This window comes from Colossoma macropomum, unplaced genomic scaffold (assembly GCF_904425465.1).
Source record: "Colossoma macropomum unplaced genomic scaffold, Colossoma_macropomum, whole genome shotgun sequence".
Lineage (NCBI taxonomy): Eukaryota > Metazoa > Chordata > Actinopteri > Characiformes > Serrasalmidae > Colossoma > Colossoma macropomum.
The window spans coordinates 26,227,283-26,241,777 of record NW_023494793.1 but is presented as its reverse complement, the minus strand read 5'-3'; the positions used below and the strand labels follow the sequence as shown (position 1 = coordinate 26,241,777).

General features: G+C 39.7%; 1 protein-coding gene across 3 annotated transcripts; it reads left to right on the top strand.

Moving 5' to 3' along the window:
* Window positions 1–37: 37 nt before the first annotated feature.
* ogg1 (8-oxoguanine DNA glycosylase) lies at window positions 38–9,766 on the top strand. 3 transcript variants are annotated; one of them, XM_036578977.1, is made up of 8 exons: window positions 38–83; window positions 2,208–2,376; window positions 3,108–3,472; window positions 4,010–4,189; window positions 4,648–4,826; window positions 6,362–6,509; window positions 7,868–7,917; window positions 8,631–9,766. In XM_036578977.1, exons 2-8 carry the CDS (start codon window positions 2,267–2,269, stop codon window positions 8,775–8,777), a joined length of 1,179 nt encoding a protein of 392 aa, XP_036434870.1. In that variant the 5' UTR covers window positions 38–83; window positions 2,208–2,266; the 3' UTR covers window positions 8,778–9,766. The 3 variants fall into 3 exon arrangements, with proteins under 3 accessions (XP_036434870.1, XP_036434869.1, XP_036434871.1); XM_036578976.1 differs by having other exon boundaries at window positions 51–314; window positions 8,631–9,765; XM_036578978.1 differs by lacking the exon at window positions 38–83 and adding an exon at window positions 1,581–1,648.
* Window positions 9,767–14,495: the final 4,729 nt, after the last annotated feature.

Sequence of the window (14,495 nt, the reverse complement as noted above, 5' to 3'; positions counted from 1 at the left end):
TTCAAGGTTCTTCCAATCATAACGCAATTTGTAGCGACGTTGATCTTCGACTAGCAACTTGCAAAGTCTTGCATCAGTTTTGAGTAAGATATAATGAATTTTACGGAATGCAGGCAACGCAGCTGCAAATTATGAAAGCGAAAGTTATGAAAACACCCTGTAAAGAATGTTTTATGTGAACGGAACAGACATAAGAGCCCTTCGGTAACCATATACAGTCAGAAACTGTTCAGGGTTCCTTTAATTTCGTGGTTTCCGATCGCTCTGTCTCGTTCATTCGCTTCTTTTGGAAAAGACTGTTTACACTCTGACCTGTGAGTAGAATTTAGATCATATGTTGATCACATGTTCCTCATCATATACATAAACATCACATCATGTACTTCCTCATGTAGTGATCATCGTGTATCGTACAGCTGTCCATCAAATATGCTAACATTACATCTATAATTTTTCAGTTGTACCTGACTCGCTAATTACATAGTAAAAAGCCTCTGAGGGGCCGTCTTTGAAAAAATGCGTTCCCTCGCAATAATTTTGCATTCTCTCGCAAACGTTTTGCGCTCCGTCGCAATAATTTTGCATTCCCCTGCAGAAAACTGAAAATATAACTAATATTTCACCTGTCTATACTTTAAAAAGGTGGTTCTTCAATGATTCTTAAGTAAAGGCAACGGTTCTTTTTACGACAATGAGTTCTGTATAGAACCATTTGCATGCTTAAATGGTTCTTTGCATGGCGAAATGGTTCCTCAGATTGATGGAGGATGTGTCTATGGTTCTATACGGATCCTTTTTGAAAATGGCTCTATAGAGCACCAAAAAGGGTTTTTTCATTTTTCATGTTTGACATCAGAACAATAGCAGAACCATTTTCAAAAAGGTTCTATATAGAACCACATACACCACATTCTCCATCAATCTGAGGAACCATTCCACCATGCAAAGAAAAATTTAAGCATGACTGGTTCTGTATAGAACTCATGGTGATAAAAAGAGCCAATACTTTTACTAAAGAAAGAAGAAGAGCCATCTTTTTAAGTGAATAGGCCAATGTTGATTCAGATACATTTATAAGATATATGAATTGCATTACATAGATTCCATATTATCATTACAGAGAAATGCAACATTTATTTTAGTAGAGTTACAAATGCAGTAAAATGAATAAAATAAAATGTGGTCAATTTAGCGTAGCAGCCGAGCATCACCTGAATGTTCTGCTCTACAACATGTCAATCTCTGGAGACTCTTATATTCACAGCTTCCAAACTGTAATTAATTCACTCACACCTGCACATTTGTATGTTAAAATCATTAGCAGAAACAGCAATTTAGCCTGTTTTGATTTTATTTACTGTAATACTTTCCACTGGTAATCATATTAATTACTTCATGCAGAATCAAGATGAGATTGAGGAGTAAATGAATCATTATATCTTCATGGTACAAAGAACACAGATTACTACAGCGTTACACTTTTCTCAGGTCTGGTGAGTGAGGCTCTGATACCTTGGCTTCTCTGTAATGCTGTGCTGGGGAACAACAACAAAGTTTCAAATAAATCTGTATGCCACCACCCACAGTCTGAGCACATCAATTAGGTACTCCTTCTACACTGTAGAGTGGGGTTCAATTCCCCACCTGGGTAAGCACCCTACACTATACCAATAAGGGTCCTTGGGCAATCCTCTTAACACTACCTTCGCCTACCTGTGTAAAAATGATCAAATTGTAAGCCGCTCTCGATAAGAGCGTCTGCCAAATGCCATAAATGTAAAAGCAATAAAACAAAAAAGGGAAAAACCATCCTGAAGGTGACAAATGTTAAAATTCAAGTTAATTGTCCAAGGTTGATGGGCAAAACTGTATTAGACTAGATTTCCCCTAACCTAGCCTCATAAGCCTGTATACCTGTAAAACTATGGGGGGAAAAAACATTTTATAGAAAACAAACCTTATAGTTGACACCTATGGTACAATACTTACATCATCAAATTGTGAATTATCGGCCAAATCTATGCATCATGCATCCCTAAATCTTTGTTCGTTTTCAGAATTAGCGCTGCTAAATTTAGTGCATGTTCATGAAGCTCAAAAATGTATTATTGATTATTACTGTCTGTGTCAGTTCTTAACAGTGATATGGTCTGATTTATTGACCGCCCTGACTGATAAAGATCTGCGTTGATTTGTTTCTTCATCAGGGATCATTTGACTCCCATCATCATCTCCCCTCATGGTCTAAGTGTGGTCCAGCACCAGAATGTCCCAGCATGCTTTGCTCTCTGCGGGGGCCAAGGCATGGCGTTCCATCCCCTGCTTACGCTCCGAGCTTCGGCTGGATTTAACACTGGGATGTGGACAAACTTTCAGGTAAAAATGACAGCTTTGCTTAAATGCTGGTGACAGAAGAGTTAGAAATTACTTAGTTTGTAATCAAATACCTTCACTCACAAATCAGCAGCTTCTCCACTGTGGTTTGTCAGTGTTTTAGTTTGGCACTGCCGACGTAATCCTGCCATTTAATGTGCCTTTGGTAGAACTTCAGTAAACTGAAGAGAAGGAGGTAGAATGGACTGCTAATCCTAAAGTGGATAGTTTAGCAAAACAACTCATTTTGGAGCTACAAGGCCACTGTAGCCAACAAGTAATAGAAGCTTATGCACACAGATTAGCATAAAGTAAACTGCTTGTCTAAATCATCACACATATAAAGTCTTGAGTTGTAGAGTGACCTCAAATAGCCTTGCTTATGTCATTTCTTAACATTGTATGACATGGCAGTATCTAAAACAATGGACAAAAAAGTTTCAAGATGATTACTGCGTCTCTTTCTAGCTCTGTGACATACATTTGTCCATTTCTGTAGATAACAATGTCATAAAGTGTCAGAGACCATATAAGCAAATCGGTTTAAAATTATTTACCATAACTTGATGGAGTTTGAGACAATTGTGACATGACTAAAGCTTTTCAATTTGTATAAGTTTCCATTACTTGTTAGCTACATTAGCCTTATAGTTCTAGTGCAAAACTAATGAAGCAAACCTTGGACACCAAACTTGTCTTGATTTTTGGCTAAACTATCACTTTAATTCCTCCAGATGGCGTGAAACAGGGGAAGACCACTGGACAGGAGTGATGGGGGGACGAGTGTGGACACTTACTCAGACAGAGGACACTTTATGGTACCATGTCTACAGGTGCCAAGGAAATCCAGAGCTAGACAATGGACAGAAAAGGAAAGCAGGGTTGGGGCCACAGTGCTCTGGAAAGAAGTTAAAAGGAGTGAAGGACGTGAAGGGGGAAGACGATGAGCTGGATCTTGACACTGTGAGCTCTGAGCAGGAGAAGAAAGAGGAGACGCTTCTGAGAGACTATTTCCAGTTGAGCGTTAAACTAGTAGACCTGTACAAAGAGTGGAGCGGTACAGATCAACACTTCAACCACACGGGCAACATCTTCACAGGTAAACTATCCAGTATGACTCGATCAGCTCTACTTACAGATCCACTAAGTCATACTGCCTCTACTTACAGATTAAATCAGAGCAAGGCTGTTAGCTTAAGCTACTTTTAATACATATCCTTGTTAGCACCAGAGGCTCACATTAGCTTAGCAAGAAGGCTAGACCACCAGCACATCTGTCTCACTGAGGCAAGTTTAGAGGATAAAGACTGAAATCTGAGCGAGTGAAGTAAAGTGACAGAAAGACAGAAACTTTTACAGTGGGAGCTTATTTTTGTTTCTGCTCTGCCTCGTCATTCAAAATTAGAGACAACATGCAGGTTGAAAAAACAGGGCAGCAAGGGGGCGTTTACAATTTGCATAATCATGCATATTTGTAGTTGTTTGCATTCTTAATGAGTCTTGAGGCTTAGGGATGCTCCTATGCCATTTTTAGTAGTTTCTTGGCCAAAACCATAATATATAAAAAATATTTAACAATTTATTATATAACAGATATTTTCAGTAATTATGTCTATTGTGTGTATGTGGGCCTCAGGTGTGCGGATGTTGCGTCAGGACCCTGTAGAGTGTCTCTTCTCCTTCATCTGCAGCTCTAATAATCACATCTCACGGATTCAGGGCATGGTAGAGCGACTCTGTAGCACACTGGGGACGCCGCTCTGCACACTGGATGACACACACTATCACAATTTCCCCTCCATACAGGCTCTGGCAGGTATGCAAGCACGCACATTTGTTTACACACAGTACTGCAAGCTTTTCTTCTTCCATGTTCTCATTGGTTCACACATTAACAGCAGTTTCCAAATCGCTAATAGATATTTAGCTCCAAAGAACCTCACTGAAATGTTTACAGCGATGGTTTGGCTGTTGACAAGCCAAGATGTGTTTGGTGTCCGAAGTTTTGCTCAGAAATGTTGCTAACAATGCATGCTTACAGCCAGCTGTTTAGCATGGTGCAAACTGCGTGCATAAATAATAAATAAATTGGTAAGTAATCTAAAATAGACTTGCTTATGTGGTTTCTGACATGATAACAATGGACTAAATTACATTAGCCATCTTGTAACCTGAATTCTGTCTATTTTTAGCAACATCACACTCGTAGCTCCAGTGTGAAACCAAGTCCACTTAGTCCTTTGTCCATTTTTCTCCTTTCTATGTTTGAGGCAGACAGTAAGGTGGAGGCTTGTCTGCGGGATTTAGGCTTTGGCTACCGTGCTCGTTTCATGCAGCAGAGTGCGAACCTCATTATGAGCTCCCATGGTCCTGACTGGCTCCATAACCTCCGCAGCGTCCCCTACCTGCAGGCCAGGGAAGCTCTCCGGACACTCCCTGGTGTTGGCCTCAAGGTAGCTGTTCATTTTTCTGTTAATGCTACCACATCCCATTACAGAGTAGGTGTATCGCAGCTCGCGACAATTCTCACACCCAAGCATTGTAGCCAGAATTTTCTCTAAAGGTGATCTTTAAGATCTCTAAAAATGGTCTGAGAATCACAAGATTCTAGTTCTGCTCTTGCAAAATAATTTGATTTCAAGTCTTACATGTTGTTTTTGAATTGTTGACACCATTGGCTTTTCCAGACTTTTTCCAGTTCAGTTTTTCCATAAATCAGTGCATACACTGTCAGCTGTGCACTTTTCTGTTTACATGACAGGACAAACACAACCTCAGGATTTAATAGGAACTTGTGAAAAAATCCTAAAACTAGTGATTACCTCCATAAATTGTAAAGGAATCACTCATTTTGGGATTTTTTCACCGCTTCCTATTAAGGATGGAATAGAAGCCCAATAAATCCTAGTAAGATGAAATCAATTTTTCAAAAATTCTGGCTAATTCAGTTTTTAATATGTGAGCAGATTCATTGTTCTGAAGTTTGATCTGAAGTGCTTCATTCTAGAGAAACATTCAAAATTGTTCAATGAGGTTGTGATAGGAACGAGACATCCACATTTCATACCTCTGAGGTACATGCAAGGCATTGTAAGGCAAAATAGTTCAGAAAGAAAATTCTTGGAATTGACCACCAACTGTTATCAACATTACATATAAAACTCCTCACTGGTCATTTTGGTTGGCAAATGAAACGGTTACATGAGATGCAGACATCACAATCCCTGGTTCCTGTCACCCTTACTGTCAATCAGATCTTCATTTCTCCAACTTTCTCCAACTATTTTACATGAAACCATGTTTGTTTATATCTCAGCGATTGAATTTTGCAGAAATGTTAAAAAGTCGGTGGAATTCCCCTTTAAATGCATGATGCTGTCTGTTGCTTGGATTTTAATAGTCCTTTAGTGTATACAGGACCAGCAGGTAAAGGTACGTTATCACAAAAAGGTACAGTACAGGTACATTTTTGTTTATTAAGGTACAAACAATGTAAATGTAACTTCAAAGGTACCGCAAAGTCTTTAAGGTCCGATTGTGTACCTTTTCATAACCGAACATTTTGCAATAGATAAATAATATAGAAAATAGAGTGTGCAGAGTTACACACACATTATACAAGCTGCTAAACCTTCTGGGTCACAGCTGGGATAGGCTGGACCGGTTATTGGGTGGAAAGCAGGAAACAACCTGGACAGGTCGCGAGTCCATCGCAGGGCAGACAAACAGACACATACATTCACACACGCTCACACCAAGGGGCAATTTAGTGTGTCCAGTTGGCCTGGCTGCATGTCATTGGACTGTGGGAGGAAACCAGAGCACCCAGCCGACTGTGGTTGCCCAGCTGGGAAATCGATCCCAGGCCCTTCTTGCTGTGAATGGCTGTAGCATCACTGTCATCACTGTAGCATCATCATGAGGAAAGGGCAGTCGAGCATTAAGCACTGTAATAGATATTCTGTTACTCGTCTTTTATTTTGTGCAGGTGGCTGACTGTGTGTGTTTGATGTCGCTGGATAAGTCTGAAGCTGTCCCTGTGGACACACACGTGTGGCAGATTGCTAAGCGGGACTATAGCTGTGCTGCAGGAAACGGACAGAAGACTCTGACTGATAAGGTCTACAATGAGATTGGTGAGTTAAATAACCAACACGCTAACCTCACTATCCTCCACTTGTCCATTTCTTTATATCTTGAAGGTTGATAAACTGCTGTTGAAGCTATGTGAACTATAGTAAATTACATTTGTAGTCATTTTTTGGGCAGGGGGGGCATTTTGGAGCACATAGCTGTCTAACTGGAAGATTCATTTGGTTATTCTGAGCACAAGTGTGTGCATATTGAGTGCAGCCCAAGGGACCGTTGGCCGATATTGTTGGCCGTAGTTGGCAACCTGCAATTTCAGCTGTATCTTTGGACACAGTGTTGCCAAGATTCAAAATCACAATCTCCCAATGATAGAGAGTCAATATTAGACATTCCCCACTCTCACCTAAATCCAATGGGGAACCTAATGGAATTTACTTCCTGTTAAAACATATCATACCAATACAGAACTGATACAGAATACAAAACACCATAATGGTTGAAATAACAAAAGCATGCAAACTACATCCAAACCTGGCCTGTAGTGTGAAAATAATATTACAGCATAAAATATCTTTTCATGAAAAGAACTAATATGAAAATACGAAAATATGAAAAATGAGAGGCATTTAACAGAAACCAAAACCACAATTATCTCCACCCCTAGTGCTACAATATGTAAGTTAACAGTGTGACTTTCTGCTTTTTATTTGAGTTTAAGAAGCGTGCAACTTCAGAACTGGTCCTCATAGTACTATTAAACTAAACCTTAGTTACAAAGTTAACTAATTACAAAATTAAAATATAAAATTTAAATGTAAAATGAAAAAAAAAAAATTATCAGCCAATATCATTGATTATTTGATTTGTTTTTAGCCCTGTGAAATGCTAATATAAAGCCCTAATGGAACCGGATTAGTTTAACCTGAGGAAGTAATGCAATTTACATGATCACCAATGAGACCCGTGATCTGTGATTTTAATACAAATCTACAATGTTTGCGGTTTTTACAGTCTTACACAGTAATAACTGTGGAATGAATAGTCTTCTGAAATTGGCTAAATCCGAACCTCCCTCAGTAATAATCGTTCTGTTCTATTCACCTCTACGCTAATGTAATTATAGATACAACCGTGCACTGTGTTGTTATTGTTAGTGAGTGTGATGCTTGTCTGGCTGACCTGAACGTCTGGACTTTAATCTGGGTGATCTGTTCTCATATGGGGAAAATTTACAGTTACATTATCCTGGTGGAGTTATTCGGTCAAAATCCTTTGCAAATTATATTACACAGTTTCTACAGGTAAAACTAATCCAGCTCGAATGCAGCTTTAGTAAGTTTAGGTTTTAGATTTTAATGCTTTACACCCTGTTTATAATATTTGATTTTGTCACTCTTTACAGGGGAGTTCTTCAGAAAGTTGTGGGGTCCCTATGCTGGCTGGGCCCACTCTGTGAGTAAAAGGCTCTTAAACCTCTTTTTATTCATTCTTCATTCATTTCCTGCTTTCTCATTTCTTATCTCTCACTCTCCATCTCTCTCTTTCTTTCTTTATTGCTCTGTCTTGCGCTCTCTAATCTCTCTTTTTCTCTCTTTCTCTCATCTCTGTCTTACGTTCTCTAATCTCTTCCTGTCCCTCTTTCTTATTCTCTCACTTTAATCTCTCTCCCTGTCTCTTTAATCTCTTTCCCTCTTATTCTCTCTCTCTCATCTCTCTTCCTCTCCCTCTCTCTCATTCTCTCTCTCTAATCTCTCTTTTTCATTTTCTGTAATTCTCTTTCTCATCTGTCTCCTATCTCTCTTTTCTCTTCTCATATCTCTCATCCCTTTCTCTCGTCTGTCTCTCATCTATCTGTCATCTGTCAGCTCACTCTCTCCTCTTTCTCTCATCTCTCGCTCCTTTCACTCTTTCCTCTCTATCTCTCATCTCACTCTTTCTCTCTCATTTCTCTCTCTCATTTCACTTTCTCTCATCTCACTCCCTCTTATCTGTCTCTCTCATCTATCACTCTTTTTGTTCTCTTTCCTCTCTCTCTCTCATCTCACTCTCCTCTTTCTCTCATCTCTCTGTCTCATATCTATCATCTCTTTCTCTCTCGCTGTCTTACCACTCTCTCTCATCTCTCCCTCATCTCTCTTTATTTCTCATTTCTCTCTCTCTTTCAGGTGCTATTCTGTGCTGATCTAAAGAAGTTCCAGAATTTGAAAGAAGTGGCCATAAAAGAAGAAAAAGGGGAAAAAATTGATAAAAACAGAAAGACAAGCAGTAAGAAGAAAAAGATGATTAAAAAGGAAGAAGAGGGAGGAGAGTGATGTCAGTAGTCAGCTGTACTCTTTTGCTGCTTACTCCTTCGCTGTCTGTGTTGGATGGACATCGTAGCAGTTTTCTGTTGAGCAGAAGAAACACTCAGGAATGAATTCAAGCTTTTTTGTATTTCTGTCCATATTTGTGATAAAGTGTTTTATTCTTTTTAGTAGAGGTTTTAGCTGATCCTGAAGATGTCTCAGAATCCAGCCTCTGTCACTGATCTGTCCACTGTGTCCTTTGTTTTTAAAGGGTTTTCTTCTGAAAGTGAACATTGCCTTAACATCCTTTATGTCGGTGAATATTTCTGTAACCATTAATGATAAAATTGTATATAAAACTGTTGCGTTGGTTCCCTCAGAGAAGCAATTCCAAAGCTTTAATTTTTCCAACAAAGAAAGCAGTTCAAAGTGCACTAAAGAAAATGATATAAAATGACCAAAATATTCACCAAACAGCACAAGTTAATTTAATATTCCTTTAATATAAAAAGTAATAAGTAAAACAATTTAAAGACATCAGCGCAATGAGGAAAAATGTGAAGGACATAAAGTAACTTCCAGAATGTGCACTAGGTGGCGATAAAGATCAAACAAATGGCCTCTGCCTGGTCCATGTAACACCAACCATATTTTTTTGATTGATCACTGTTCAAACATTGCCTTCTTTTATGTACTTTTGCAGCATAGCAGCAGACTTTTACAGGAAACAAACTGCTGATTAATATGTGACTTTCACTGTCAAAATAACTCCATGATTCTCTGAACTAAATTCAGTATACTGGGAACTGATACTGACTCTCCTTCAGCAGAGCAGATTCAGGTGAGAGTGGGGAAAAACAATAAATGTATCAAGGAATTATAGTAAATTAGGCATTGATTCATTTTTGCGAGCAAATTAATGTACATCAGACAGGTGCCTTTTTAATTGCTTTGTGCCTGAGCACTTACAGATTATTCTTAACAGAATTACATTTAGCAGTATATATAGTGGAAAAGTGATGTTTCTTTCTTTCTTTTTTTTTTAGAATATGTAATATGTAATGTTTTGTTCACTCCCCTGTCCATACATGGAAACTAAGCTGCAAAAGCATGCTTGGAATTTACTGTTTTTGTGAGGTCACAAAACCAGTGCATTTAAATTCATCTCATTAATCTCAGCAGTGTGTTTTTGCTTGTGCTTTCAAAGAGTGGAAGGTGTTTGTGAGCAAGTTAGAAGAGGACAGGTTTTGTTACAGATTTCTCCAAAGTGCCCCTAGTCATCACATGGGTTTGTTAAAGGGCCTAAGGGATAGAAAAACCTGTTTTTTTTTTAAGTAAAGGAGTTTAAAGTAATACATAAACAATGTTTAAGATTCAAAATGTACCATTCACTACCCAGTTTTGAATTAATTGTTTCTGTGATGTCACAAGAACCAGCTCATTTACATACATACATCTTTTTTGCCTACAGCAGTTTAGTTCTACCCATTCACACCTGGGCTGTGGTCAGCCCTTACAAAACTCAGTAAAATCTTCATTTTAGGTGGAAACAGAGGTGCGTGAACACTGTCGTGTTACGCAAGCATTAGCATTGTCAGCATTCTTTTTCGAAGAATTTTCAGAGCCTGATGAAATGGGTTAAAATACATGTTTAATACTTCAAAATATGTCTTCAACGCCTTCAATTGTATATATATATGTATATATGATATAGGCCCTTTAAATTCCTTCACCAGCACACCTGATATAACTTAATGTAAAATAGATTTGCCAAAGCAGGTGTTAGATGATAACTACAGTTAATACAGGGTTTCCCAGAGGACAGGTTTGGAAATGGTTAGGAAGGAACAAACTGATACATTATATCACTACTTGTGTTCAAGTTATTTGGATTTATTATAAAATTTTATAAGCAAATACTTTTGCCTAGATTAATGGCATTTTTAAATATAAATGCCTGGGGTGCCTACATTTTTGCACAACACTACATATATCAAGGATAAAGAGAGGTTGGAGGTAAAGTAGAAATGAATTACACCCAAATCCACACTCATTAGTGAACCTCAGGAGAAAAGAAAATAGCATACAGGCCATGAAACAGTCAGACATAACTAGCAAGCTATATGGAAGTAAGCTGTGTGGTATGGTGGGTGGGTGTGTATGGTTGGGGACTGGCTCCTTTACATTCATTCGAAGGCTTGTCTACTGTGTCAGCAATTCTCAATATAGTGGCACAAGCAGTTGTTTGCTGGGGTGTCTGTATCTGTTTGAAATCAGCAAATCCGCTGTGTGTGTGTGTATTACTGGGAAACTTCAGCACTTGAGATGCTGGGATTCTGCCTGTTTTATGCTCATTGTTGCATTATCATATTGAATGTTATGCAGTGAATGTTGGCCAAAATACTTTGAAAAAATAGTGATGGCTGAATACTGAACATACTGTCCTAAACATATTCAGTAATGTATTCTATTACAATACACAAAAACGTAACATTCAGAACTCATTTAGAAAACATTTAGAATACATATTGATAATGGAAGATGGGAAGGATTCAGCTGTCTTCGCTGTTACTGGTTGGCAGTTTTCTTTGTGTAATTCTTCTGTTCTTATGTTTCATATAAATTCCACTTATCATTTGTATGAAGTTACAAAATTCTCAAAACTTTTTTGCACTCCTCGCCTGCTTCAGTCCACCACTGCTTCCAGCAGGAGTCCGGTACAAGACTGATGCTAAGCTTCTCCCTGGTGAACATGTCCACTACTGAAGAGACTGTTCCCTCGAAAGAGCTCAGTAAGCTCAGATTTATCAGTCTACTCAGGCTTTAGCAGAGCTCAGTAACAGTGAGATTAATATCTGATCATCACATATATTTATCAGTCTACTCAGGCTTTAGCAGAGCTCAGTGACACTGAGATTAATAACTGCTCATTACATTGATTTATCAGGCTGCTCAGGCTTTACCAGAGCTCAGTAACACTGAGAACAGTAATTGATCATCACATTGATTTATCAGTCTACTCAGGCTTTAGCAGAGCTCAGTAACAGTGAGATCAATAACTGATCATCACATTGATTTATCAGTCTACTCAGGCTCTAGCTGAGCTCAGTAACACATTAATAACTGGCTCATCACAATGATTTATCAGTTGACTCAGGCTTGAGCAGGAATGTCAAAGTTCCTTTTTAGAGTATGTCTAACTGACTGCGCACTGTGCGCTGACTTTAAAATTGTTAAAAAATGTGTTTGGGATTGTGTGAAGCCATAAATACAACCAACTTCTAAGACCGAACTTTGGAGGTGTGGAAAAACATCCCTACAGATTTCTTTGAAGAACTGAAAGCAAGACTCCTGAGAAGAACGTAAGCTGCAAAGACAAAGTGAGAACACACTAAGTACTAAAAAAGTTGATACTATCTTCTTGTTGAGGCCTCTATGTTATTTTCTCTTAAATATATGTTTTCTGCATTTCGTGATGCTGAAAAATGAATAACTTGTACTTAATGATCATTTTGACTGGAAATTAACTCAATGAAGGCTGGTCTCTAATTTTTGCACAGCACTGTACATGAATGAATGAATAAATGATTGAAATTTGCATCTCTGATGGAAATTGCTTGCAGTCATTTTATATAAAGCTTCATATATGTATGTGTATGTATGTGACTGGTCACATTTGGTTAGTGTGCGTATGGGTTATATAACTCAATGTGCGTGTGTGTGCAGTCACTTGTATAAAACAGTGAGTCAGCTTTAGTCCAGTTAAATCTGGCTGAGAAGGAGGACTGACTTTAGGGCAGAGAGGGAAAGAGAGAGAGAGCGAGAAAGAATGGGAATAAACGTAAGAAGGAAGAGCACAGAAAGTGAGAGAACATGGCTTGGAGACTGTATCAACATGGGTCTGTCCACCGCACAGACATGCATTGCGCACTTTTACGCAAGCACATATGCTGCCTTGACCCTCGAATAACAGCAAAGGAGAGTTTAGTCAGTGGCTTATGTAAGGCTGACCCCATACCACGCTACAGCGGAAAAAACACCACCCTCATACTGAGGGCATGCCAATATCCAGATACCTCACGTAGCAGAAATGCTTTATCCAAGGAGTACCTATTAATCAAAGATGTTTTCGCAGATGCTTTAGATTGTAAAACCAAAGAACAGAACCTTCCAGTTTAGAACCTTCCCAACTGGCTTGTCTGAAGTGGGTGTAAATATTGATATTACAGTGCACGGTTTGATATTAAAGCAGCATTTTTCAACCTAATCTCTATTAGGGATGTGCAACTGATGGGTTTTTCAATGGTTCTTTAGTAAAAGGAATTTGTGTGTGTTCTATATAGAACTCATGGTTACAACCATGAGTTCTATATAGAACTACTTCATGCTGCACGGTGAAATTGTTCTTCAGACTTATAGAGAATGTGTTGTATATGTGTTGAAAATGGTTCTATGTAGCACTAAAAATGGTTCTATGGATACAAGCTTGACATCGTCACGATAGCAGAACCCTTTATGGTGCTATGTAGAACCATTTTCAAAAAGGTTCTATATAGAACCATAGACAGCACATTCTTCATCAGTCTGATGAACCATTTCTCCTCGTAAAGAACCATTTAGGCAAGAAATGGTTCTATTTACCCTTCCTGGATCAGGGCCTTGTCATGGCGGAAGGGCTTGTGTGGTCTAGGGATCTTCAGAGCTAAGTCGTTGGGAGCAATCTGCTCCTGGTAGGGTCACCTCAATGCGAATTAAAATCGCAGAGAAGAAAACTCTGACTGTTGTGTGTGCTTATGCACCAAACAACAGGTCGGAGTATTCAGCCTTCTTGGCGCAAGTGGGCGGGGTTCTGGAAAGGGTCCCGCCTACAGACTCCATAGTCATACTGGGACACTTCAATGCTCATGTTGGCAATGACTGGGAGACCTGGAGAGGTGTGATTGGGAAGAACGGCCTGCCCCATCTAAACCCGAATGGTGAGTTGTTATTGGACTTGTGTGCTAGGCATGGATGGTCCATAACGAACACCAAGTTCCAACCCAAGGATGTTCATAAGTGTACGTGGTACCAGAGCTCCTTGGCTGAAAGGTCAATGATCGACTTTGTTGTCGTTTCATCTACTCGGGACCGTATGTTCTGGACACTCGGGTGAAGAGGGGTGCTGAGCTGTCGACTGATCACCACCTGGTGGTGAGTTGGATCAGATGGCAGGGAAGACTAATGGTCAGACCCGGTAGGCCCAAGCGAATAGCGAGGGTGTGCTGGGAATGACTGCCGGAGGCCCCTGTTCGGAATGATTTAAACTCCCACCTCCGGGAGAGCTCTCTCATGTCCGGCAGGAGGTAGGAGACATGGAGTCTGAATGGACCCTGTTCAAAACCTCCATTGTGGAAGCTGCCAGGCATGGCTGTGGCCAAAAGCTTGTGGGTGCCTGTCAGGGCGGTAACCCAAGAACCACCTGGTGGACACCGGTGGTGAGGGAGGCCGTCAAGCTGAAGAAAGAGGCCTTTAGGGACTGGATGGCCCGGAGGACTCCCGACTCAGCAGATAGGTACCGACCGGCAAAAAAGGTGGCAGAAGCAAAATCCAGGGCATGGGACGAGTTTGGTGGGGCCATGGAAAAAGACTTTCGGTCAGCCTTGAGGAGGTTCTGGACAACTGTCCGGCGACTCAGGAGCGGTCGGGGTGGCTGCGCACAAGCTGTATTCGGCAGGGGTGGAGAAACTCTGAGTTCAAATGAGGATA

Bases quoted from the DNA above. Each gene is read 5' to 3' on its own strand.
- ogg1 (XM_036578977.1), top strand. From the start codon at position 2,267: ATGTCCCAGCATGCTTTGCTCTCTGCGGGGGCCAAGGCATGGCGTTCC. The intron at 3,473-4,009 runs GTAAACTATCCA...TGTGGGCCTCAG, and splicing joins CACGGGCAACATCTTCACAG to GTGTGCGGATGTTGCGTCAG. The intron at 4,190-4,647 runs GTATGCAAGCAC...TGTTTGAGGCAG, and splicing joins CTCCATACAGGCTCTGGCAG to ACAGTAAGGTGGAGGCTTGT.